Below are 27,959 nucleotides of genomic sequence, written 5' to 3'. Positions count from 1 at the left end.
TCGGCAGCCGCCGACCATCAGGCAGAGGTGGGGTGAAGGTTCCGGACGTGTGACTGCAGGTGAAACAAAAACGGAGGTAAGGACACAAAACTCAACAAAGTACAAAACAACAAAAACTCACGCTAGATACTCTAACTGATACGCAGATACACCTACTGTTCATGGCTAACGATCCGGCAGGAACTGGATGTTGGGCCAGAGCCTAAGAAAGGTGCTGATTAGGCCCAGGTGTGCAGATTGCTAATGGGAAGCAGGTGCGGAAACCAGAGCGCTCCCCGGAGCGTTCCCGAACCCTCGGGAAACTGGAGATTACGACCAGGACCCGACTCAGACAGCCGGGATCGTTACAGTACCCCCCTCCGACGAACGCCACCGGGCGGACTCCCGGAGCGCCAGGATGGAGGCGGTAAAAGTCCCTGATGAGATCCGCATCTAGGACCTGTCGCCGCGGAATCCAACTCCTCTCTTCAGGACCATACCCCTCCCAGTCCACGAGATACTGGAACCCCCGGCCCCGCCGTCTGGAATCCATAATGCGACGCACCGTGTAGGCAGGACCACCTCCGATCATCCGAGGAGGAGGAGGAGGAGGAGGCGGAGGAGGCAACAGAGGACTGAGGAAGACAGGCTTGAGGCAGGAGACATGAAAGGTGGGATGGACTCTGAGCGTCCTCGGTAGTTTGAGTCGCACTGCCACTGGATTGATCACCTTCTCCACCACAAACGGACCAATAAACTTCGGTAACAACTTCCTAGACTCAGTCCGTAACGGAAGATCCCGTGTGGCCAACCAAACCCTATCTCCGATGGTATAGGTGGGAGCGGGGGTCCGGCGACGATTCGCCTGGAGCTGATACCGGTCCGAACCTCTAAGGAGTGCCTTTCTGGCCCGATGCCAGGTCCGGTGGCAACGACGAATATGGGCCTGAACAGAAGGCACAGAGAGCTCCCTTCTCCTGAGAAGGGAACAGGGGAGGTTGGTAGCCATACAGGCACTGGAAGGGAGACATCCCAGTGGCAGATGTAGGGGAGAGTATTGTGGGCATACTCAACCCAAGGCAACTGAGAGGCCCAGGAGGTGGGGTTGGAAGAGACCAGACAGCGTAGCGTGGATTCCATCTTCTGGTTGGCTCTCTCCGCCTGACCATTGGATTGGGGGGTGAAAACCAGATGTGAGACTGACTGTAGCTCCAATGGCCAAACAGAAGGACTTCCAGACAGCAGAGGTAAACTGAGGGCCACGGTCGGAAACGATATCACTGGGCAAACCGTGGACCCTGAAAACCTCCCTGACCAGGATCTCGGACGTCTCCGAGGCAGAGGGAAGCTTGGCAATAGGCACAAAGTGGGCGAACTTGCTGAACCTGTCCACGATAGTCAGAACGACCGTGTTCCCCTCAGAAGCGGGCAACCCCGTGACGAAGTCCAGGGCCAGATGCGACCATGGACGCCGGGGAATAGGAAGGGGGTGAAGTAGTCCAGAGCTGGGCCGATTGGTACTCTTATTCTGCGCACACACTGGACAGGCAGCAACAAAACCCCCGAGTATCCTCGGCCATGGCAGGCCACCAAAACGTCTGCGAAGAAACGCCATTGTCCGAGCCACGCCAGGGTGACAAGCCATCTTACTGGCGTGGGACCATTTGAGAACAGCAGGACGAACCGACTCAGGCACAAACAACCGACCGGGTGGACCGTTACCGGGACCGGGCTGAGTCCGAAGGGCCGCCAGCACCTCCTCCTCAATCCTCCACATAACTGCTCCCACGAACGCAGTTCCGGGGGAGAATTGTCTCGGTCTTGGACCCACTCTCCTCCGTCTTGGAGAACATCCGGGACAAGGCGTCCGCCTTGCCGTTCTTAGATCCAGGTCGGAACGTCAGGACAAACTTGAATCGTCCGAAAAACAACGCCCACCTGGCCTGACGGGGAGTTGAGACGTTTAGCCGATTGCACGTAAGCAAGATTCTTGTGGTCAGTCCAGACAATAAACGGTTGCTCCGCCCCCTCCAACCAGTGGCGCCACTCCTCCAAGGCAAGTTTCACCGCGAGAAGCTCCCGGTTACCCACATCGTAATTCCTCTCCGCAGGCGAAAGGCGACGAGAGTAGTAGGCGCAGGGATGGAGTTTACTGTCCGTGGAGCATCGCTGCGACAGGATGGCGCCAACTCCCACATCAGACGCGTCCACTTCAACGACGAACTGACGGGCCGTGTCCGGTTGAGAGAGAATCGGTGCGTTGGTGAATCGCCTCTTCAAATCCAGAAACGCTCGATCCGCCTCCGGATTCCACTTGAAGGTCCTGATGCTGGAAGTCAAGGCAGTTAATGGAGCGGCCACACGGCTGTAATCCCGGATGAATCTGCGGTAGAAATTCGCAAACCCCAAAAATCTCTGGAGCTGCAATCTCGTGACCGGGCTGGGCCCATTCCAGAACCGCTCTAACCTTCTCCTGGTCCATCCTAATCTCACCCCTGGAGATGATGTACCCGAGAAAGGATGTCGTGTGGGCGTGAAACTCGCACTTCTCGGCCTTCACGAACAGGCGATTCTCCAATAATCGCTGCAGAACCTGCCGGACATGCTGGACGTGGTCGGAAGGTTCCTTCGAGAAGATCAGAATGTCATCCAGGTAAACAAACACGAAGAGACCGATCATATCTCTCAGGACGTCGTTCACCATACTCTGGAATACCGCTGGAGCATTGGTCAGTCCAAACGGCATCACCTGATACTCGAAGTGCCCCATCGGTGTATTGAAACCCGTCAACCACTCGTCCCCCTCTCTGATCCGGACCAGGTGATACGCATTGCGTAGGGTCTAACTTGGTGAACACCGTAGCACCCTGTAAAGAGTCGAAGGCAGAACTCATCAAGGGCAGGGGATACTTGTTCTTGACCGTGATGTCATTCAACCCCCGATAATCAATACATGGTCGAAGAGAGCCATCCTTCTTACCCACAAAGAAGAATCCTGCCCCCAGGGGTGATGACGAGGGACGAACGAGACCAGCAGCTAGGGACTCCTTGATGTAGGTCTCCAACGCCTCACGTTCAGGTCGGGAGATACTGTATAACCTTCCCTTGGGGTAGACAGCTCCAGGAACCAGGTTGATGGCACAATCATATGGTCGGTGGGGGGGGGAGTGACAGAGCCTTCTGCTTACTGAAAACTTCCCCCAAATCGTGATATGTCTCGGGAACCAGGGACAAATCTGGAGGTTTAGCCTCAATCACCGGACTGGTAACCGAATGAGGGCAGGCAGTCTTGAGACAGTTAGCATGACAATCCAGGCTCCAACTCGTTACCTTGCCCGTCACCCAATCGAACGTGGGATTGTGTTCCTTCAGCCAGGGGTATCCAAGGACCAGAGGAACATGGGAAGACGGCAGAATGAAAAATGAAATCATCTCAGAATGATTCCCTGACAACCGCATCTTAACCGGTTCAGTCCTCATCGTGATACGTGCCAGACTACTGCCGTTCAGAGTGGTCGCTTCAATGGCTTCCGGCAATTGCTCCTTGGAAAGCCCCAGCTGTTCCACCAACTCGGCATCAAGAAAGCTTCCATCGGCACCTGAATCGATAAGAGCGTTAAGCGCTAAGCTCTGATTCCTGTTCACAAGGGTAGCCGGGAAGCGGGGTCTGACAGAGGTACTGAGAGGTTGAAACTGGCTCGCTAAAAGTCCTCCCAACTTTAGCGAGCCGGGCAGTTTGACGACCGCAGGGAGCAAGTGGAGATGTAATGTCCCGAGCGACCACAGTAGAGGCAGCAGTTGGTCCTACGTCTATGTTGACGCTCCTCCTTGGTTAACCCGTGCCGCCCCACTTGCATGGGTTCAGAATCGGGAGAGAGGACCTCTCCACTAATCCTTTGTGGAGGAGAATGATCGACGTGTTCTGGACCACCACCCGACCCGACTGGGAACTGAGAAGCTGATCGATTGGATGGACCCCATTGCTTCTCCCTCCTTCGCTCACGGACTCGATTATCCACCCGAATAGACAAGGCTACCAAGCTGTCCAGGTCACTAGGCTCCGGATAGGAGATCAACCCATCCTTGAGCTGCTCCGACAGACCCTGGTAAAAGGCCGCTTGCAAAGACTCCTCGTTCCACCCACTCTCCACAGCCAACGTCTTGAACTCGATCACGAAGTCGGCCACGCTGCGAGTTCCTTGGTGAAGAGAAAACAGGCGCCTAGCTGCGTCCCTCCCTCGGACGGAATGGTCGAAGAGCTTCCTCATCTCGGCCGTGAACCCCTGGTATGAAGCCATGCAGGGATCCTGTCGTTCCCAAACGGCTGAAGCCCACTCTAGCGCTCGACCACGCAGCAACTCAATCACAAAGGCTATCCTAGCCTTGTCTGTGGCATAAGAGTAGGGCTGTAGATCGAACACTAATCCACACTGCATAAGGAAGGAACGGCATCCTCCCAGCTCCCCCTCATATTTATCCGGCGTCGGAACCTTGGGCTCACGGAGGGACACAACTTCAGAAGCGGCAGGCGAGATGGGTGAAACCGGTAGTGGATCCTCCACCGGACACTGGCGTTGGTTCTGGACCTCCATCAGGCCGGTAGAAAGGTTCCGAACTGACAACGCGATCTCCTGTAGTACCGTGCTATGATGGCCCAACATCTTCTCCTGCTGGGTAATGGCATGGCGAACGGAGTCCAGGTCCGCTGGGTTCATAATTGGCCGGATCGTTCTGTCACAGTTCCCTCAGCCAGAACCCAAAAGCAGACCAGGACAAGGAGAGTTGAACGAAAGTGAGGGTTTATTCGGATACAAACAAAAGGTGCAGAATATTCCAGGGATAGAGCGGGCGGCGTGGATGAGTAGTTGGGGGTGCAGTGCAAGGTCCAGTGATGGCTCGGCAGCCGCCGACCATCAGGCAGAGGTGGGGTGAAGGTTCCGGACGTGTGACTGCAGGTGAAACAAAAACGGAGGTAAGGACACAAAACTCAACAAAGTACAAAACAACAAAAACTCACGCTAGATACTCTAACTGATACGCAGATACACCTACTGTTCATGGCTAACGATCCGGCAGGAACTGGATGTTGGGCCAGAGCCTAAGAAAGGTGCTGATTAGGCCCAGGTGTGCAGATTGCTAATGGGAAGCAGGTGCGGAAACCAGAGCGCTCCCCGGAGCGTTCCCGAACCCTCGGGAAACTGGAGATTACGACCAGGACCCGACTCAGACAGCCGGGATCGTTACATAAAGACATTTCAAATGTCATATTATGTATATATACAGTGTTGTAACAATGTGCAAATAGTTAAAGTACAAATGGGAAAATAAATCAACATAAATATGGGTTGTATTTACAATGGTGTTTGTTCTTCATTGGTTGCCCTTTTCTTGTGGCAACAGGTCACAAATCTTGCAGCTATGATGGCACACTGTGGTTTTCTCTCTCTCTCTCTCTCTCTCTCTCTGTCTCTCTCTCTCTGTCTCTCTCTCTCTCTCTCTCTCTCTCTCTCTGTCTCTCTCTCTGTCTCTCTCTCTCTGTCTCTCTCGCTCTCTCTCAATGAAATTAAATTCAATAAATGCTTTATTCTCTCTCTATGTACTGTCTCTCAGAGCGGAGAAGGAGTCTCTAGAGACTTGTGTCTTTGAGGGCCAGGAGCTAGTGTCCTCTCTGGAGGGGGAGAGGAACAGGCTGGAGGGGGAGCGAAGCACCCTAACGCTGGCTGATGAGGCCCTGACACGTGAGTACAGCACACAAAAACACACCTGCTGTCATCCTCCTGTCCTCCTACTGTCGTCCTGCTGTCATCCTACTGTCATCCTCCTGTCCTCCTACTGTCGTCCTGCTGTCATCCTACTGTCATCCTCCTGTCCTCCTACTGTCGTCCTGCTGTCATCCTACTGTCATCCTCCTGTCCTCCTACTGTCGTCCTGCTGTCATCCTCCTGTCCTCTTACTGTCGTCCTGCTGTCATCCTACTGTCATCCTCCTGTCGTCCTGCTGTCATCCTACTGTCCTCCTCCTGTCGTCCTGCTGTCATCCTGCTGTCATCTTGCTTTCGTCCTGCTGTCATCCTCCTGTCGTCATCCTGCTGTCCTCCTCCTGTCATCCTGCTGTCATCCTCCTGTCCTCCTCGTGTCCTCTTGCTGTCGTCCTGCTCTCTTCCTCCTGCTGTTCTCCTGCTGTCTGTGCCAAGTCCCTAGCCCCCCACTCTCTCTCTCGCTCTCTCTCTCTCTCTCTCTCTCTCTCTCTCTCTCTCTCTCGCTCTCTCTCTCTCTCTCTCTCTGTCTCTCTCTCTCTCTCTCTCTCTCTCTCTCTCTCGCTCTCTCTCTCACTCTCTCTCGCCTCTCCTCCATCTCTTGCCATGCCTCTCCACACCACACCACACTACACAACTCTACACCACTCCACACAACTGTACACTACACTACACTACTCCACACCACACCACACTACACCACTCAACACCACACTACACCACTCCACACCAATCCACTCCACACCACACCACACTACACCACTCAACACCACACTACACCACTCCACACCAATCCACTTCACTCCACTACACACCACACCACACTACACCACTCCACACCAATCCACTCCACTCCACACCACACTACACCACTCCACACCAATCCACTCCACACCACACCACACCACTCCACACCACACTACACCACTCCACACCACACTACACCACTCCACACCACACCACACTACACCACTCCACACCAATCCACTCCACTCCACACCACACTACACCACTCCAAATCACCCTACACCACTCCACACCAATCCACTCCACACCACACCACACCACTCCACACCACACTACACCACTCCACACCACACTACACCACTCCACACCACACCACACTACACCACTCCACACCAATCCACTCCACTCCACACCACACTACACCACTCCACACCACACTACACCACTCCACACCACACTACACCACTCCACACCACACCACACTACACCACTCCACACCAATCCACACCAATCCACTCCACTCCACACCACACTACACCACTCCACACCACACTACACCACTTCACACCACACTACACCACTCCACACCAATCCACTCCACTCCACACCACACTACACCACTCCACACCAATCCACTCCACACCACTCCACACCACACCACACTACACCACACTACACCACTCCACACCAAACCACACCACACCACACTACACCACTCCACACCACACTACACCACTCCACACCAATTCACTCCACTCCACTCCACACCACACTACACCACTCCACACCACACTACACCACTCCACACCAATCCACTCCACTCCACACTACACCACACTACACCACTCCACACCAATCCACTCCACTCCACACCACACCACACTACACCACTCCACACCACTCCACACCACACTACACCACTCCATACCACTCCACACCACTCCACACCACACTACACCACTCCACACCACACTACACCACTCCACACCAATCCACTCCACACCAATCCACTCCACTCCACTCCACTCCACTCCACTCCACACCACACCAGATTAACTAGGGATTAACATGGGTAAACGGGATCCTGAGACTGTCCCAGTAACACTCTTCACATTTCCAGAAAAAATAAAATGACAAGATCTGGGAAATTTCAAATAAAATCCCCTAAATTGCACTAATGCAATTCCACCAAATAAACAACATGGACAGCATCAGATTAGCCAAAAAAAAAAATACAATAGCACATTATCCAAACAGGATGTCACATGGAAGCCTTCAGACAAAATGCAAAGCATCCGCATAATTGACACGCGACCCGGATGTAGTTAATAAACCTTACGGGAAACCCCTACAGCAGGGTTCTTCAATTCCGGTCCTGGAGGGCCGAGACACCTCTGTTTTTCATCCTCTCCTTCTAATCAGGGGCTAATTCAGACCTGGGACACCAGGTGAGTGCAATTAACTACCAGGTAGAAATAGTGTTTCGGCCCTCCAGGACCGGAATTGAAGAACCCTGCCCTACAGCATAGCCTATAAAAGAATGCGTCTTTGAGCTGACATTGTGACTCTTCAGACAGTCACAAATTTGATAGTCCTATACACAGTTCATTACATAGGCATCTCTGTCACAGACATGAGGTCTGATAACAATGCAGAGAGGCATGAGGAAAAATGATGTCTTCTCCTGTCTTAGAGATCCTGTCCAGTCCCAATCCCACTGAAAACCCAAATCCTGACTCCTGTCTGACATGAAAATTCATAACTTTATTCTGTAATTCATAGGTTGCATTATCAAAGCACGTATCTCGACTATGCGTGTCAAAATACCACTATAACATTTCCCAAGATTCTCGTACTTGCTGCCCACATGGGAGCTTCGCTATAGAATGTGTGATCAACAAAACGGTATGAGAGATAGATATTTTTTTTTTTTTATAGTTGGTCCCCGTTAAGATATCTTGATATTTAAACTATTTCCAGTCTTCATCTCCCCGTTATTCATGAGCTGATCTGCTACCTGTATAATCATCAACTCCATTTAGTCAAATATAGGATATTCTGCCATTTGTTGAAGGAGGTTATCTGGCAAGCTTAGCAACTTTGATCATTTGACTTTTGTTTGACTGCCGTTACAAAGTTTGTATGGTTCAACAACGCTATACTGTTAAATGGGCACTTCCGATTTTGGTGTTATTTCCGGGACTCTCGGGATAAATATGAATTATTCACAGTATGGAAACTGATGAGGAGGAGAGAAACTGTCTGCTAATTAATGCTTTTTTTAAAAGACATGGAGGGGTAATCATGAATGCATTGAGTTCCGGCTCAAAGGACCACATTGCTAATTCTCCATTATAAATAAATATCGCTGTAAAGTGACAGATTCATGTGAACCTGTGTGTCCAGGCGAGGTGGCCCGTTTAAAGGCGGAGGTTGAGCTGCAGGTGTCCCGGGCGGGGCAGGAGAGAAAGGTACTGGAGACCAAGCTGGCTGAGACAGAGAGGAACCACCAGATCGCCCTCAGCAACAGAGAACACAGTCACAGAGAACAACTGGAGCAGGAACACATTGAGAAGGTAAAGTACGTCTGGGCTGTTGGACGACTGTTAGGTGCTGCTGGAGAGGAACTTTACTGAGACTGCCATCAAACTCCTCTCTATAGTACAGTACATAACTGACTGATCTCTATAGTACAGTACATAACTGACTGATCTCTATAGTACAGTACATAACTGACTGATCTCTATAGTACAGTACATAACTGACTGATCTCTATAGTACAGCACAGTACATAACTGACTGATCATTTCATAAATGCTCATCAGTCAAACCGTTGTATGACCTATAGCATGGAAGCACAGCTCTATTTATAACAAATAAATTGTGTGTATGTGTGTGCGTGCGTGTGTGTGTGTGTGTGTGTGTGTGCGTGCGTGCGTGCGTGCGTGTGTGTGTGTGTGACGTACAGGAGCAGCAGTGTGTGGAGCTAACCCTGCAGAGGGAGCGTGCAGAGGCCCAGCTGCGTTCACACTGTGAGGATCAGCGTCTACAGAGCCAGGCTGAGCTGCAGCAGCTGCGGCAGGAGATGGTCCGCCTACAACAAGTCTGCAACCATGGCCTCCTGCAGGCAGAGAGCACAAAACAGCAGGTAGGGGTGTGTGTTTGTGTTTGTGTGTGTTTGTGTGTGTTTGTGTTTGTGTGTGTGTGTGTGTGTGTGTGTGTGTGTGTGTGTGTGTGTGTGTGTGTGTGTGTGTTTGTTTGTGTGTGTGTTTGTGTGTGTGTTTGTGTGTTTGTGTGTGTGTGTGTGTGCAGGCAGATAGCTCAAGATTGATTTAGAAATTGGACGTCTGTACATGTCCTGAGGACAGGGGCAACAGTGAGAGCTATTCCCATCAAGGAGGCTTGGTGTTGCTAGGGTGTTTTGGACAGGGATGGTGAATGGCCCAAACCCCTGACTCCAGATCAGAAGGTCGTGTTCAATCCCAGTGGTATGTTTAACACTATCACAAACAACCCTTAACCTAACCATTCTGAATGAACTTAATGTTTTAATCCTATACAAAACCTGACTCTGGATCAGAAGGTCAAATGTTCAATTCCAATGGTAGACACTCATTTGTTTATTTTTTTGGTTTTAACCCCTATCCCAAACCTTAACCCCTAATTTAGAAATGTGACATTTGGAGCTTGATTGTGTGTGTGTGTGAGTGTGTGTATGTGTGTGCATGTGTGTGTGTGTGTGTGTGTGCGTGTATGTGCGTGTATGTGCGTGTATGTGCGTGTATGTGTGTGTGTGTGTGTGTGTGTGCGCGTGAATGTGTATGTGTGTGTGTGTGTGTGTCCGCGTGAATGTGTATGTGTGTGTGTGTGTGTGTGTGTTTGTGTGTGTGTGTGTGTATGTGTGTGTATATGTGTGTGTGTGTGTGTGTGTGTGTGTGTGTGTGTGTGTGTGTGTGTGTGTTTGTGTGTGTGTGTGTGTTTGTGTGTGCGTGTTCTATGTAATCTAGAGATATGTGTTCTTACTCTTTCTTAAATCAAATCAAATGTAATTTGTCACATCCGCTGAATACAAGCCCTTTGTCATGATTTAACTGGATTTGAACCCAAATGCAGACAACTACACCGAGCCAGAGAAGGTTTAACAGGTTTATTTACAAAGTTCAATTTGTCCAGGTTTCCAATAATAGGGGAAGAGCAAGTCCAGGTTTACAGGGAGGGTAACAGATCCAGGTTCAGAGCAGGTGTGGTACCGTAATGTCCTAGTGTCCGTGGTGAGTCCAAAAGGGAGGTCCGGTAGTGGAAAGCAGGATGGTGGTGGCAGGAGTGAAGCGGAGGCAGGAGTCAGGTTCCAATAATATGGTCGTCTTGACTATGATCTGACGATGAGTGGCAGGTTTGACCGGGTCTTAAAGGCTGAGGTGATTATGGTGAATGAGCTGCAGCTGGAACCCTGACTCCCGCACACCAGACTTCACTCCTGCAATCAAGGACAGACAGAGGGGAGGGGGAGAGCAGAGAGAGAGCTACCTAGCAGCAGTAGGCCTAACACCCTTAACCAACAATGCAGTTTTAAGAAAAATAAGTGTTAAGAAAATATTAACTAAAATAAACTGAAGTAAAAAATAGATAAGTGAAAAATATGTGCGGTAGCAAAGAGAACAGTCTATGACTAGGGTGGCTGGCGTCTTTGGCAATTTTTTGGGCCTTCCTCTGACACCGCCTGGTATAGAGGTCCTGGATGGCAGGAAGCTCGGCCCCAGTGATATACTGGGCTGTACGCACTACCCTCTGTAGTGCCTTGCGGTCGGAGGCTGAGCAGTTGCCATACCAGGTGGTGAGGCAACCAGTCAGAATGCTCTCGATGGTGCAGCTGTATAACTTTTTGAGGATCTGAGGACCCATGCCAAATCTTTTCAGTCTCCTGAGGGGGAATAGGCTTTGTGGTGCCCTCTTCACAACTGTCTTGGTGTGTTTGGACCATGATAGTTTGTTGGTGATGTGGACACCAAGGAACTTGAAGGTCTCAACCCGCTCCACTACAGCCCCGTCGATGAGAATGGGGGCGTGCTCGGTCCTCCTTTTCCTGTAGTCCACAATCATCTCCTTTGTCTTGATCACGTTGAGGGAGAAGTTGTTGTCCTGGCACCACACGGCCAGGTCTCTGACCTCCTCCCTATAGGCTGTCTCATCGTTGTCTGTGATCAGGCCTACCACTGTGGTGTCATCGGCAAACTTAATGATGGTGGCTTCCACCCGGTTACGTAACCCTGCACCTTAGAGGCTGCTGCCCTATATACATAGACTTGAAATCACTGGCCACTTTAATGATGGAACACTAGTCACTTTAATAATGTTTACATATTTTTGCTTTACTCATCTCATTTGTATATACTGTATTCTATTCTACTGTATTCTAGTCTATGCCACTCCGACATTCTTGTCCTAATATTTATATATTTCTTAATTCCATTATTTGGATTATTATTATTATTATTATTTACTTTTACTTTTAGATGTGTGTGTATTGTTGTGAATTGTTAGATACTACTGCACTGTTGGAGCTAGAAACACAAGCATTTCACTACACCCGCAATAACAACTGCTAAACATGTTTATGTGACAAATACGATTTCATTTGATTTGATTTGGTGTTGGAGTCGTGCCTGGCCATGCAGTCATGGGTGAACAGGGAGTACAGGAGGGGACTGAGCACGCACCCCTGAGGGGCCCCCGTGTTGAGGATCAGTGTGGCAGATGTGTTGTACCTATCCTTACCACCTGGGGGCGGCCCGTCAGGAAGTCCAGGATCCAGTTGCAGAGGGAGGTGTTTAGTCCCAGGGTCCTTAGCTTAGTGATGAGCTTTGAGGGCACTATGGTGTTGAACGCTGAGCTGTAGTCAATGAATAGCATTCTCACGTAGGTGTTCCTCTTGTCCAGGTGGGAAAGGGCAGTGTGGAGTGCAATAGAGATTGCGTCATCTGTGGATATGTTGGGGCGGTATGCAAATTGGAGTGGGTCTAGGGTTTCTGGGATAATGTTGTTGATGTGAGCCATGACCAGCCTTTCAAAGCACTTCATGGCAACAGACGTGACTGATACGGGTCGGTAGTCATTTAGGCAGGTTACCTTAGTGTTCTTGGGCACAGGGACTATGGTGGTCTGCTTGAAACATGTTGGTATTACAGACTCAGTCAGGGACAGATTGAAAATGTCAGTGAAGACAATTGCCAGTTGGTCAGCGCATGCTCGGAGTACACGTCATGGTAATCCGCCCTGCTGCCTTGTGAATGTTGACCTGTTTAAAGGTCTTACTCACATCGGCTACGGAGAGTGTGATCACACGGTTGTCTGGAACAGCTGATGCTCTCATGCATGCTTCAGTGTTGCTTGCCTCGAAGAGAGCATAGAAGTAATTTAGCTTGTCTGGTAGGCTTGTGTCACTGGGCAGCTCGCGGCTGTGCTTCCGTTTGTAGTCTGTAATAGTTTGCGAGCCCTGCCACATCCGGTGTAGTACGATTCGATCTTAGTCCTGTATTGACTCTTTGCCTGTTTGATGGTTTATCGGAGGGCATAGTGGGATTTCTTATAAGCATCCGGGTTAGAGTCCCACTCCTTGAAAGCGGCAGCTCTAGCCTTTAGCTCAGTGCGGATGTTGCCTGTAATCCATGGCTTCTGGTTGTGGTACGTAAGGTCACTGTGGTGATGACGTCATCGATGCACTTATTGATGAAGCCAGTGACTGATGTGGTGAACTCCTCAATACCCTCTGAAGAATCCCGGAACATATTCCAGTCTGTGCTAGCAAAACAGTCCTGTAGCGTAGCAGCCGCGTCATCTGACCACTTCCATATTGAGCAAGTCACTGGTACTTTCTGCTTTAGTTTTTGCTTATAAGCAGGAATCAGGAGGATATAATTATGGTCAGATTTGCCAAATGGTGGCGAGTGAGATCTTTGTACGCATCTCTGTGTGTGGAGTAAAGGTGGTCTAGAGTTTTTTTTCCTCTGGTTGTACATTTAACATGCTGGTAGAAATGAGGTAAAATGGATTTAAGTTACCCTGCATTAAAGTCCCCGGCCACTAGGAGCGCCGCCTCTGGATGAGCATTTTCTTGTTTGCTTATGGCCTTATACAGCTCGTTGAGTGCGGTCTTAGTGCCAGCATTGGGTTTGTGTTGGTAAATAGACAGCTACGCAAATTATAGATGAATACTCTCTTGGTAAATAGTGTGGTCTACAGCTTATCATGAGATACTCTACTTCAGGAGAGCAAAACTTTGAGACTTCCTTAATATCAGATTTTGTGCACCAGCTGTTATTTACAAATATACACAGACCGCCACCCCTTGTCTTACCGGAGGCAGCTGTTCTGTCTTGCCGATGCACCGAAAACCCCGCCAGCTGTATATTATCCATGACTCTGTGAAACATACAGTTGAAGTCGGAAGTTTACATACACTTAGTTTTTCAAGCACTCCACAAATTTCTTGTTAACAAACTATAGTTTTGGCAAGTCGGTTAGGACATCTACTTTGTGCATGACACAAGTATTTTTCCAACAATTGTTTACAGACAGATAATTTCACTTATATTTCACTGTATCATAATTCCAGTGGGTCAGAAGTTTATATACACTAAGTTGACTGTGCCTTTAAACAGCTTGGAAAATCCCAGAAAATTATGCCATGGCTTTAGAAGCTTCTGATAGGCTAATTTACATAATTTGAGTCAATTGGAGGTGTAAGTGTGGATGTATTTCAAGGCCTACCTTCAAACTCAGTGTCTCTTTGCTTGACATCATGGGAAAATCAAAAGAAATCACCCAAGACCTTAGAAAAAAAACTGTAGACCTCCACAAGTCTGGTTCATCCTTGGGAGCAATTTCCAAATGCCTGAAGGTACCACGTTCATCTGTACAAACAATAGTACGCAAGTATAAACACCAAGGGACCACGCAGCCATCATACCGGGAAAGAGACGCGTTCTGTCTCCTAGAGATGAACGTACTTTGGTGCGAAAAGTGCAAATCAATCCCAGAACAACAGCAAAGGACCTTGTGAAGATGCTTGAGGAAACAGGTACAAAAGTATCTATATCCACAGTAAAACGAGTCCTATATCAACATAACCTGAAAGGCCGCTCAGCAAGGAAGAAGCCACTGCTCCAAAACCGCCATAAAAAGCCAGACTATGGATTGCAACTGCACATGGGGACAAAGATCGTACTTTTTGGAGAAATGTCCTTTGGTCTGATGAATCAAAAATAGAACTGTTTGGATATAATGACCATCATTATGTTTGGAGGAAAAAGGGGGTGGGGGTTGCAAGACGAAGAACACAATCCCAACCGTGAAGCACGGGGGTGGCACCATCATGCTGTGGGGGTGCTTTGCTGCAGGGGGAACTGGTGCACTTCACAAAATAGATGGCATCATGAGGAAGGAAAATTATGTGGATATATTGAAGCAACATTACATTTACATTTACGTAATTTAGCAGACGCTCTTATCCAGAGCGACTTACAAATTGGTGCATTCACCTTATAGCCAGTGGGATAACCACTTTAAAATGTTTTTTTATTTATAGTTTTTATTTTATTTGTTTTTTTGTTTTTTTCTTTGTTTTTCTTTTTTTAAACTTTTTTTTTTGGAGGGGGTGGGTTGGTGTAACGGGGGGGTAGAAGGATTACTTTATCCTATCCCAGGTATTCCTTAAAGAGGTGGGGTTTCAAATGTCTCCGGAAGGTGGTGAGTGACTCCGCTGTCCTGGCGTCGTGAGGGAGCTTGTTCCACCATTGGGGTGCCAGAGCAGCGAACAGTTTTGACTGGGCTGAGCGGGAACTATGCTTCCGCAGAGGTAGGGGAGCCAGCAGGCCAGAGGTGGATGAACGCAATGCCCTCGTTTGGGTGTAGGGACTGATCAGAGCCTGAAGGTACGGAGGTGCCGTTCCCCTCACAGCTCCGTAGGCAAGCACCATGGTCTTGTAGCAGATGCGAGCTTCAACTGGAAGCCAGTGGAGTGTGCGGAGGAGCGGGGTGACGTGAGAGAACTTGGGAAGGTTGAACACCAGACGAGCTGCGGCATTCTGGATGAGTTGTAGGGGTTTGATGGCACAGGCAGGGAGCCCAGCCAACAGCGAGTTGCAGTAATCCAGACGGGAGATGACAAGTGCCTGGATTAGGACCTGTGCCGCTTCCTGTGTAAGGCAGGGTCGTACTCTCCGAATGTTGTAGAGCATGAACCTACAGGATCGGGTCACCGCCTTGATGTTAGCGGAGAACGACAGGGTGTTGTCCAGGGTCACGCCAAGGCTCTTCGCACTCTGGGAGGAGGACACAACGGAGTTGTCAACCGTGATGGCGAGATCATGGAACAGGCAGTCCTTCCCTGGGAGGAAGAGCAGCTCCGTCTTGCCAAGGTTCAGCTTGAGGTGGTGATCCGTCATCCATACTGATATGTCTGCCAGACATGCAGAGATGCGATTCGCCACCTGGTTATCAGGAGGGGGAAAGGAGAAGATTAGTTGTGTGTCGTCTGCGTAGCAATGATGGGAGAGGCCATGTGAGGATATGACAGAGCCAAGTGACTTGGTGTATAGCGAGAATAGGAGAGGGCCTAGAACTGAGCCCTGGGGGACACCAATGGTGAGAGCACGTGGTGCGGAGACAGCTTCTCGCCACGCCACTTGGTAGGAGCGACCGGTCAGGTAGGACGCAATCCAAGAGTGAGCCGCGCCGGAGATGCCCAGCTCAGAGAGGGTGGAGAGGAGGATCTGATGGTTCACAGTATCAAAGGCAGCAGACAGGTCTAGAAGGACAAGAGCAGAGGAGAGAGAGTTAGCTTTAGCAGTGCGGAGAGCCTCCGTGACACAGAGAAGAGCAGTCTCAGTTGAATGACCCCCCTCCCCAACATCTCAAGACATCAGTTAGGAAGTTAAAGCTTGGTCGCAAATGGGTCTTCCAAATAGACAATGACCCCAAGCATACTTCCAAAGTTGTGGCAAAATGGCTTAAGGACAACAAAGTCAAGGTATTGGAGTGGCAATCACAAAGCCCTGACCTCAATCCTATAGAAAATGTGTGGGCAGAACTGAAAAAGCGTGTGCGAGCAAGGAGGCCTACAAACCTGACTCAGTTACACCAGCTCCGTCATGCGGAATGGGCCAAAATTCACCCAACTTATTGAGGGAAGCTTGTGGAAGGCTACCCGAAACGTTTGACCCAAGTTAATCAATTTAAAGGCAATGCTACCAAATACTAATTGAGTATATGTAGACTTCTGACACACTGGGAATGTGATGAAAGAAATAAAAGCTGAAATAAATAATTCTCTCTACTATTATTCTGACATTTCACATTCTTAAATTAAAGTGGTGATCCTAACTGACCTAAGACAGGGAATTTTTACTAGGATTAAATGTCAGAAATTGTAAAAAACTGAGTTTAAATATTACATTTACATTTACATTTTAGTCATTTAGCAGACGCTCTTATCCAGAGCGACTTACAGTTAGTAAATATATTTGGCTAAGGTGTATGTAAACTTCCGACTTTAACTGTAAGATATTATTACTAGCACTGACTTTGTTGATAGCTGCTTTATTGAGGAAATGTTTCACTTACTATAATTGTGATATGTGGTTTTCTCTCCTAGCTACCTTAAGATGAATGCACTTACTGTAATTCACCCAGGACAGGAGCGTCTGCTGAATGAATAAATAAAGTGGGGGAAAAAAGTATTTAGTCAGCCACCAATTGTGCAAGTTCTCCCACTTAAAAAGATGAAAGAGGCCTGTAATTTTCATCATAGGTACACGTCAACTATGACAGACAAAATGAGAAAAAAATTCCAGAAAATCAAATTGTAGGATTTTTAATGAATTTATTTGCAAATTATGGTGGAAAATAAGTATTTGGTCAATAACAAAAGTTTCTCAATACTTTGTTATATACACTTTGTTGGCAATGACACAGGTCAAACGTTTTCTGTAAGTCTTCACAAGGTTTTCACACACTGTTGCTGGTATTTTGGCCCATTCCTCCATGCAGATCTCCTCTAGAGCAGTGATGTTTTGGGGCTGTCGCTGGGCAACACAGACTTTCAACTCCCTCCAAAGATTTTCTATGGGGTTGAGATCTGGAGACTGGCTAGGCCACTCCAGGACCTTGAAATGCTTCTTACAAAGCCACTCCTTCGTTGCCCGGGCGGTGTGTTTGGGATCATTGTCATGCTGAAAGACCCAGCCACGTTTCATCTTCAATGCCCTTGCTGATGGAAGGAGGTTTTCACTCAAAATCTCACGATACATGGCCCCATTCATTCTTTCCTTTACACGGATCAGTCGTCCTGGTCCCTTTGCAGAAAAAACAGCCCCAAAGCATGATGTTTCCACCCCCATGCTTCACAGTAGGTATGGTGTTCTTTGGATGCAACTCAGCATTCTTTGTCCTCCAAACACGACGAGTTGAGTTTTTACCAAAAAGTTCTATTTTGGTTTCATCTGACCATATGACATTCTCCCAATCCTCTTCTGGATCATCCAAATGCACTCTAGCAAACTTCAGACGGGCCTGGACATGTACTGGCTTAAGCAGGGGGACACGTCTGGCACTGCAGGATTTGAGTCCCTGGCGGCGTAGTGTGTTACTGATGGTAGGCTTTGTTACTTTGGTCCCAGCTCTCTGCAGGTCATTCACTAGGTCCCCCCGTGTGGTTCTGGGATTTTTGCTCACCGTTCTTGTGATCATTTTGACCCCACGGGGTGAGATCTTGCGTGGAGCCCCAGATTGAGGGAGATTATCAGTGGTCTTGTATGTCTTCCATTTCCTAATAATTGCTCCGACAGTTGATTTCTTCAAACCAAGCTGCTTACCTATTGCAGATTCAGTCTTCCCAGCCTGGTGCAGGTCTACAATTTTGTTTCTGGTGTCCTTTGACAGCTCTTTGGTCTTGGCCATAGTGGAGTTTGGAGTGTGACTGTTTGAGGTTGTGGACAGGTGTCTTTTATACTGATAACAAGTTCAAACAGGTAACGAGTGGAGGACAGAGGAGCCTCTTAAAGAAGAAATTACAGGTCTGTGAGAGCCAGAAATCTTGCTTGTTTGTAGGTGACCAAATACTTATTTTCCACCATAATTTGCAAATAAATTCATTAAAAATCCTACAATGTGATTTTTTGGATTTCTTTTTCTCAATTTGTCTGTCATAGTTGACGTGTACCTATGATAAAAATTACAGGCCTCTCTCATCTTTTTAAGTGGGAGAACTTGCACAATTGGTGGCTGACTAAATACTTTTTTCCCCACTGTAACAGTGGTGGAAAAAGTACCCAATTGTCATACTTGAGTAAAAGTAAAGATACCTTAATAGAAAATGACTCAAGTAAAAGTCATGAAGTAAAATACTACTTGAGTAAAAGTGTAAAAGTATTTGGTTTGAAATATACTTAATTATCTAAATTAAATGTAATTGCTAAAATATACTTAACTAACAAAAGTAAAAATAAAAGTATAAATCATTTCAAATTCTTTATATTAATCAAACCAGACAACACCATTTTCTTGTTTTTTAAATTTACGGATAGCCAGGGGCACACCCCAACACTCAGACATCATTTACAAACGAAGCATGTGTGTTTAGTGAGTCCGCTAGATCAGAGGTAGTAGAGGTGACCAGGGATGTTCTCTTGATATGTGCATGAATTTGACAATTTTCCTGTCCTGCTAAGCATTAAAAATGTAACGAGTACTTTTGGGTGCTAGGGAAAATGTATGGAGTAAAAAGTACATTATTTTCTTTAGGAATGTAGTGAAGTAAAGGTAAAAGTTGTCAAAAATATAAATAGTAATGTAAAGTACAGATACCCCCAAAAACTACTTAAGTAGTACTTTCAAATATTTTTACTTAAGTACTTTACACCACTGCTAAATAATGTAAAAGTAACTCTATTTGTATGACCCAGGCCCTGTCCCAGAAGGAGGGGGAGAAGGCAGCCCTGACAGAGAGGCTGGCAGGCCTACAGCAGGCTCTGGAGACAGCAGGGATGGAGATGGAGAGAGGCAGGAGAGATGCTCTGAGCCTTCAAGAACAGGACAAGGTAGGTAACCATGATGGTTTGGGTCAATTGGAATTGAAGGTAGTCAATTCAGGAAGTGATTTTAATTCAAAATTGAAAAATGAAACAACTTTGAAATAAATATCTTATACTTCTCAGTTTATTGAGAAGTTGTTGAAAATATATGCCTTTTTTTCAATTATTTAATTGGAATGTCAGTTTTACTTCCTGAATTGACTGAATTCAATTAAAATTGACCCCAATCCGGTAACGGTGATGGAGACATGATGACTGGTTTGGGACTATAAAGGCAGATGAGGGAGAAAACATTGTTAAGACTGTTACATGTTGCCTGACTCTTTCCTCTCTATCTTTTAAACAGATATTTCAATCGATCTCTTGACCCCTTGATCTCTTAATTTCTCCGCCCCACCCCTCCTCTCTCCATCTATCTCTTTAGGACACTATATCAGGTCTTCAGTGTGAGCTGCAGGCCCTGCGTTCTCGCTTCGAGGAGTCTCTAAGTTCCCATGAGTCATCAGAGAAGAGTCTGACTGAGCAGGTCAGAGAGCTCAACCAGCAGAGAGAAACGGCCCGACATGAGGTGAGTGATCCTTCAATCAATTAATCAATTAGTCAATCATGCACCGAGGTGAGGGGGCACTCCATCTTCACTACAACTGCTACCACTGCTTTTCTCTCTCCAACCTCTCTGTGTTTGTTCTCCAGAGGGGTTGGGATAAAGAAGAACACACATTTCTGTTTCCCTGCGACCGAATGGACAATAAAGTATTTTTCTTCTAGTTACTCTTCAAGTAACTCCCTCCCTCCCTCCCTCCCTCCCTCCCTCCCTCCCTCCCTCCCTCCCTCCCTCCCTCCCTCCCTCCCTCCCTCCCTCCCTCCCTCACTCACCCTCTTCTCCCTCCCTCACCCTCTTCTCCCTCCCTCACCCTCTTCTCCCTCCCTCACCCTCTTCTCTCTCCCTCATCCTCCTCTCTCCCTCACCCACTCCTCCCACCCTCCCTCCCTCCCTCCCTCCCTCACCCTCTTCTCCCTCCCTCACCCTCTTCTCTCTCCCTCATCCTCTTCTCTCTCCTTCACCCTCTCCTCCATCCCTCACCCTCTCCTCCCTCCATCACCCTTACAGTTACAGACCATAAGATACTTGAAGTTACAGTTACAGACCATAAGTTGCGGAGACCATAACTTGCACCCACTGACGTTTGCTGATGCAGTGGGTTTTTATGAGACAGCAATAATGTGTGTGGATTCAGTGCACTCCCTCTCCTAAGCCTAAATCCTTTCAACTATAATGTGTGTGGATTCAGTGCACTCCCTCTCCTAAGCCTAAATCCTTTCAACTATAATGTGTGTGGATTCAGTGCACTCTCTCTCCTAAGCCTAAATCCTTTCAACTATAATGTGTGTGGATTCAGTGCACTCCCTCTCCTAAGCCTAAATCCTTTCAACTATAATGTGTGTGGATTCAGTGCACTCCCTCTCCTAAGCCTAAATCCTTTCAACTATAATGTGTGTGGATTCAGTGCACTCCCTCTCCTAAGCCTAAATCCTTTCAACTATAATGTGTGTGGATTCAGTGCACTCCCTCTCCTAAGCCTAAATCCTTTCAACTATAATGTGTGTGGATTCAGTGCACTCCCTCTCCTAAGCCTAAATCCTTTCAACTATAATGTGTGTGGATTCAGTGCACTCCCTCTCCTAAGCCTAAATCCTTTCAACTATAATGTGTGTGGATTCAGTGCACTCCCTCTCCTAAGCCTAAATCCTTTCAACTATAATGTGTGTGGATTCAGTGCACTCCCTCTCCTAAGCCTAAATCATTTCAACTATAATGTGTGTGGATTCAGTGCACTCCCTCTCCTAAGCCTAAATCCTTTCAACTATAATGTGTGTGGATTCAGTGCACTCTCTCTCCTAAGCCTAAATCCTTTCAACTATAATGTGTGTGGATTCAGTGCACTCCCTCTCCTAAGCCTAAATCATTTCAACTATAATGTGTGTGGATTCAGTGCACTCCCTCTCCTAAGCCTAAATCCTTTCAACTATAATGTGTGTGGATTCAGTGCACTCCCTCTCCTAAGCCTAAATCCTTTCAACTATAATGTGTGTGGATTCAGTGCACTCCCTCTCCTAAGCCTAAATCCTTTCAACTATAATGTGTGTGGATTCAGTGCACTCCCTCTCCTAAGCCTAAATCCTTTCAACTATAATGTGTGTGGATTCAGTGCACTCCCTCTCCTAAGCCTAAATCCTTTCAACTATAATGTGTGTGGATTCAGTGCACTCTCTCTCCTAAGCCTAAATCCTTTCAACTATAATGTGTGTGGATTCAGTGCACTCCCTCTCCTAAGCCTAAATCCTTTCAACTATAATGTGTGTGGATTCAGTGCACTCCCTCTCCTAAGCCTAAATCCTTTCAACTATAATGTGTGTGGATTCAGTGCACTCCCTCTCCTAAGCCTAAATCCTTTCAACTATAATGTGTGTGGATTCAGTGCACTCCCTCTCCTAAGCCTAAATCCTTTCAACTATAATGTGTGTGGATTCAGTGCACTCCCTCTCCTAAGCCTAAATCCTTTCAACTATAATGTGTGTGGATTCAGTGCACTCCCTCTCCTAAGCCTAAATCTTTTCAACTATAATGTGTGTGGATTCAGTGCACTCCCTCTCCTAACCCTAAATCCATTCAACTATAATGTGTGTGGATTCAGTGCACTCCCTCTCCTAAGCCTAAATCCTTTCAACTATAATGTGTGTGGATTCAGTGCACTCCCTCTCCTAAGCCTAAATCCTTTCAACTATAATGTGTGTGGATTCAGTGCACTCCCTCTCCTAAGCCTAAATCCTTTCAACTATAATGTGTGTGGATTCAGTGCACTCCCTCTCCTAAGCCTAAATCCTTTCAACTATAATGTGTGTGGATTCAGTGCACTCCCTCTCCTAAGCCTAAATCCTTTCAACTATAATGTGTGTGGATTCAGTGCACTCCCTCTCCTAAGCCTAAATCCTTTCAACTATAATGTGTGTGGATTCAGTGCACTCCCTCTCCTAAGCCTAAATCCTTTCAACTATAATGTGTGTGGATTCAGTGCACTCCCTCTCCTAAGCCTAAATCCTTTCAACTATAATGTGTGTGGATTCAGTGCACTCCCTCTCCTAACCCTAAATCCTTTAAACTATAATGTGTGTGGATTCAGTGCACTCCCTCTCCTAAGCCTAAATCCTTTCAACTATAATGTGTGTGGATTCAGTGCACTCCCTCTCCTAAGCCTAAATCCTTTCAACTATAATGTGTGTGGATTCAGTGCACTCCCTCTCCTAACCCTAAATCCTTTCAACTATAATGTGTATGGATTCAGTGCACTCCCTCTCCTAAGCCTAAATCCTTTCAACTATAATGTGTGTGGATTCAGTGCACTCCCTCTCCTAAGCCTAAATCCTTTCAACTATAATGTGTGTGGATTCAGTGCACTCCCTCTCCTAAGCCTAAATCCTTTCAACTATAATGTGTGTGGATTCAGTGCACTCCCTCTCCTAAGCCTAAATCCTTTCAACTATAATGTGTGTGGATTCAGTGCACTCCCTCTCCTAAGCCTAAATCCTTTCAACTATAATGTGTGTGGATTCAGTGGACTCCCTCTCCTAACCCTAAATACTTTCAACTATAATGTGTGTGGATTCAGTGCACTCCCTCTCCTAAGCCTAAATCCTTTCAACTATAATGTGTGTGGATTCAGTGCACTCCCTCTCCTAAGCCTAAATCCTTTCAACTATAATGTGTGTGGATTCAGTGCACTCCCTCTCCTAAGCCTAAATCCTTTCAACTATAATGTGTGTGGATTCAGTGCACTCCCTCTCCTAAGCCTAAATCCTTTCAACTATAATGTGTGTGGATTCAGTGCACTCCCTCTCCTAAGCCTAAATCATTTCAACTATAATGTGTGTGGATTCAGTGCGCTCCCTCTCCTAAGCCTAAATCCTTTCAACTATAATGTGTGTGGATTCATTGCACTCCCTCTCCTAAGCCTAAATCCTTTCAACTATAATGTGTGTGGATTCAGTGCACTCCCTCTCCTAAGCCTAAATCCTTTCAACTATAATGTGTGTGGATTCAGTGCACTCCCTCTCCTAAGCCTAAATCCTTTCAACTATAATGTGTGTGGATTCAGTGCACTCCCTCTCCCTCTCCTAAGCCTAAATCCTTTCAACTATAATGTGTGTGGATTCAGTGCACTCCCTCTCCTAAGCCTAAATCCTTTCAACTATAATGTGTGTGGATTCAGTGCACTCCCTCTCCTAAGCCTAAATCCTTTCAACTATAATGTGTGTGGTTTCAGTGCACTCCCTCTCCTAAGCCTAAATCCTTTCAACTATAATGTGTGTGGATTCAGTGCACTCCCTCTCCTAAGCCTAAATCCTTTCAACTATAATGTGTGTGGATTCAGTGCACTCCCTCTCCTAAGCCTAAATCCTTTCAACTATAATGTGTGTGGATTCAGTGCACTCCCTCTCCTAACCCTAAATACTTTCAACTATAATGTGTGTGGATTCAGTGCACTCCCTCTCCTAACCCTAAATCCTTTCAACTATAATGTGTGTGGATTCAGTGCACTCCCTCTCCTAACACTAAATTCTGTCAACTATAATGTGTGTGGATTCAGTACACTTCCTCTCCTAACACTAAATTCTGTCAACTATAATGTGTGTGGATTCAGTACACTCCCCATAGAATTAGGATTCAGTACACTCCCCATTATAGACGTGATGATAGGTATTCGTTGAAGCTCACTGTTAAAGCCAATATGACACCAATCTCGATGTAAATTCACAAATCAACTTGATTGGAGGGAGGTTTGAGATTTTATTTATTCGCACCAAAGAAATGAAGTGAAAGACAAAACAGTACAGATATAAACTGGTAAAAATGGTGTGCAGGTGAGGTTGGAAACCCAAAAGGACTGATATGAAAACCACACCACTAATATAATACAAAAAAAATAGTTTGTTCAATCAGTTAAACAAAGCATATTCATTATAATTGTAGATGATATACTCAGTAAACAAGAAAAAACATGTTTGATTATGTGTGTGTGAGAGTTAGGCTACATGGAGGGGATTATTGGGTAGTTTGGTTCATCAGGCTGACCCCCAGTCTTCATGGAGGGGATTATTGGGCAGTTTGGTTCATCAGGCTGACCCCCAGTCTTCATGGAGGGGATTATTGGGTAGTTTGGTTCATCAGGCTGACCCCCAGTCTTCATGGAGGAGATTATTGGTTATTTTGGTTCATCAGGCTGACCCCCAGTCTTCATGGAGGGGATTATTGGGTAGTTTGGTTCATCAGGCTGACCCCCAGTCTTCATGGAGGAGATTATTGGTTATTTTGGTTCATCAGGCTGACCCCCAGTCTTCATGGAGGGGATTATTGGGTAGTTTGGTTCATCAGGCTGACCCCCAGTCGTCATGGAGGGGATTATTGGGTAGTTTGGTTCATCAGGCTGACCCCCAGTCTTCATGGAGGGGATTATTGGGTAGTTTGGTTCATCAGGCTGACCCCCAGTCTTCATGGAGGGGATTATTGGGTAGTTTGGTTCATCAGGCTGACCCCCAGTCGTCATGGAGGGGATTATTGGGTCGTTTGGTTCATCAGGCTGACCCCCAGTCGTCATGGAGGGGATTATTGGGTAGTTTGGTTCATCAGGCTGACCCCCAGTCGTCATGGAGGGGATTACTAGGTAGTTTGGTTCATCAGGCTGACCCCCAGTCTTCATGGAGGGGATTATTAGGTAGTTTGGTTCATCAGGCTGACCCCCAGTCTTCATGGGGGGGATTATTGGTTATTTTGGTTCATCCGGCTGACCCCCAGTCTTCATGGAGGGGATTATTGGTGATTTTGGCTCGTCCGGCTTACCCCGTCTTCGCTTGAAGTTATTGAGGGATGATGAGAAGTGGTTGAGGACAAACCTAGGCTACTATAGATAGCTATATGTTGGTACTCAATCTGATTTTAATCAATAAATGCATACAGATAATTGTCCAACATGAACAATGGGTAATTGTTATTAGTGAGCTGAATGTGGTTTTGTTTTGATGAGCTAACGTTAGGTAGCTAGCTAGCTAGCCAGCAGCTGTAACATTAGCTAACTAGCTAACGTAACGTTATACCACAGATAGAATAAGTTAGCTGTCAGCTGAGAGCTAATGTTGGCTAGTTAGCTAACCTACAAGCGAGGAAAGCTAGCTAGCTAGGAAGGTTTTTTATATAAGGCTGAGGTCATCTGTGTAAACAAACAAATAAGCTAGCGAACGTCCTTGCCTGCTCTAGCCAGTTAGCTAGCCAATTAGTTAGCCAGTAACAACTCGAAGTTGACAATAACTTTGTTAGCTATATCCCACATTCTTCCACAAAGAGTAGCTAGCAAGCTAAGTAAAGTTCATAGTCAACACCAAACTTTTCTGACAATAACTTATATCCCATATTCTTCCACAAAGCATAGCTAGCAAGCTAAGTAAAATTCAAAGTCAACACCAAACTTTGGGAAACTGCCACGCTGCTAATTTATAATACATCATGCAAAGGGCATTACTCATCTAACGTTAGTTACTCCAGTCAAATTGGCTTGCTTGCTAATGTGTGCAACCAGATTTCAGCTCATAGCATAACAGATGCTAGATAGCTAGCCTCGACCAAGATCAGCCATGCCTCTCACAACACAAACTGCAGCTGAAAAAATTGGCTTGCTAATAAACACACCAGACAGACACTTTGCTTTTCAACCATCCAAAGCGAAGCAATTTAACATTGGCTAACGTTACAGACCTTACCTTATGCATTGATTCAGTACGCTCCATCCTCTCTCAATTCAATTGTCTTTTTGTCATTATAATCCAAATGTGCGCTGACTGATTAATACAGTGTCAAGTTACTTTTCAATTTGTTTTCAAAAATCTGAATTTGCCATCAAATGCACCCAGCACGATTGCACACATGCACCCAGTTACAACAACAACATCATTGCTTGCGCAACCGAACCTGTGCGCAGTCAAAAGAAAACGCCATGCTTTCTAACTTGGTTAGAGCTAACTCTATAAATAACCTAACTATATAAATTAGACTGTTTTCAACACATCAACTGTTTCAAACTATTTATTTTTACCAAGCAAGATAAATAAACGTTCAATCAGAGTGAATAAACAACAAAAACATTGTGCAACGAAAGCTTCCTGTCATCACCAGACTGTCCAGTTAAATAGACCAGACTGTCCATTTAAATAGTGTCAAGCGTAATGGTTAGCGTCACAGCCTTTGGAACTGAAGGTCCTGTCGGAGGCTACATTTTGACCATTCTCTTTAGTGTATAGTTTTGACACACAGTGCTTATTTGCATTTATCAGGTGGCTCTTAAAAGAGCCTTTGGGGGTCGTGGAGTGGCAGGCAAGTGGCAGTGAGTGTGGTGGTGTGTACTATTGCGTGTGTCTTGCTAGAACGGAGGAGAGACCAGCACTCGGACTCTCAAGGACGAAAGAGGTCGTTGCCCCTCATCCGTGAGATGCACGCCATCGCTACGGTACTGCCCAAGGACACAGTGCTTTATGTCAGAGTGGCGGATTGTGGGAAATGCGCCTGTCACTGAGAAATGTAAGCTTGCCCATGTGGAACTGACAAACAACTTCTGCCAATTCAAATGCACATGGTACTACACACTATCAGTACTTAATATGTATGTTCTGTTCCACATCTGTGAGTACTCCAACCTGTTTTCATATTTATACTGCCATTTATAAATGAGGACATGTGTGATCTTTTACTGCAGTTGGACAGCTGTGCTCAGCATTACTTAGGACATTTGTAGCTGAAGTTTTGCATTCAAGGATTTAGAGCACCTATCCAATTTCAGATTTGTAAATATTTCTATACAGTTGAAGTCGGAAGTTTACATACATCTACTTGCTATTAGCCACCGTTAGCCGTTTTTCACCATTGTCCGTTGCCTGCACTACCTACCAGCCAGCTCTAGCCTGGACTATTATCGGCCAGTCTGCACTGTCTGCACAGCGCGCTATCGACCCAGAGCATATCGGATTTTCTGCCGGAATCACCGAATCACTGGACCTTAACACCGGATCATCGGTTGTTGTTGTTGTTGGCTAATCACCACTGTCCCGAAGCAAGCACCATTTAGCCTTGAGCTAGCCTCGAGCCAGGCCCATCTCCCGGATATCTACCTCTCTGTCAACCGGACGGGACCTCTTAGTGTTGACATGGAGCCCCGTCGATCCATCATGACTGGTCTGCCGACATAATCGTCTGATGTGGTTTCAGCAGGCTTCTCGTTGCGACGACCATGAAACTCCATCTGCTAGCCCCGGTCTGCTAGCACACGCAATCAACAGCCGTGCCTCCT

The 27,959-nt window shown here is 46.8% G+C and overlaps 1 protein-coding gene across 1 annotated transcript in view; it reads left to right on the top strand.

Annotated features, from left to right (window-relative positions):
- Positions 1 to 27,959, top strand: part of crocc2 (ciliary rootlet coiled-coil, rootletin family member 2) — an 83,750-nt gene that overhangs the window by 12,445 nt on the left and 43,346 nt on the right. Inside the window, exons 5-9 of the mRNA XM_041845405.2 lie at positions 5,590 to 5,717; positions 8,888 to 9,057; positions 9,450 to 9,629; positions 19,441 to 19,575; positions 19,994 to 20,137. Of these exons, the coding sequence (XP_041701339.2) occupies positions 5,590 to 5,717; positions 8,888 to 9,057; positions 9,450 to 9,629; positions 19,441 to 19,575; positions 19,994 to 20,137 (757 nt within the window). The remainder of the gene's footprint in view (positions 1 to 5,589; positions 5,718 to 8,887; positions 9,058 to 9,449; positions 9,630 to 19,440; positions 19,576 to 19,993; positions 20,138 to 27,959) is intronic.

This window comes from Coregonus clupeaformis, chromosome 11 (assembly GCF_020615455.1).
Source record: "Coregonus clupeaformis isolate EN_2021a chromosome 11, ASM2061545v1, whole genome shotgun sequence".
Classification (NCBI taxonomy): domain Eukaryota; kingdom Metazoa; phylum Chordata; class Actinopteri; order Salmoniformes; family Salmonidae; genus Coregonus; species Coregonus clupeaformis.
Note: the sequence above shows the minus strand (reverse complement) of the source record. Positions and strands in the feature narration are given on the sequence as shown.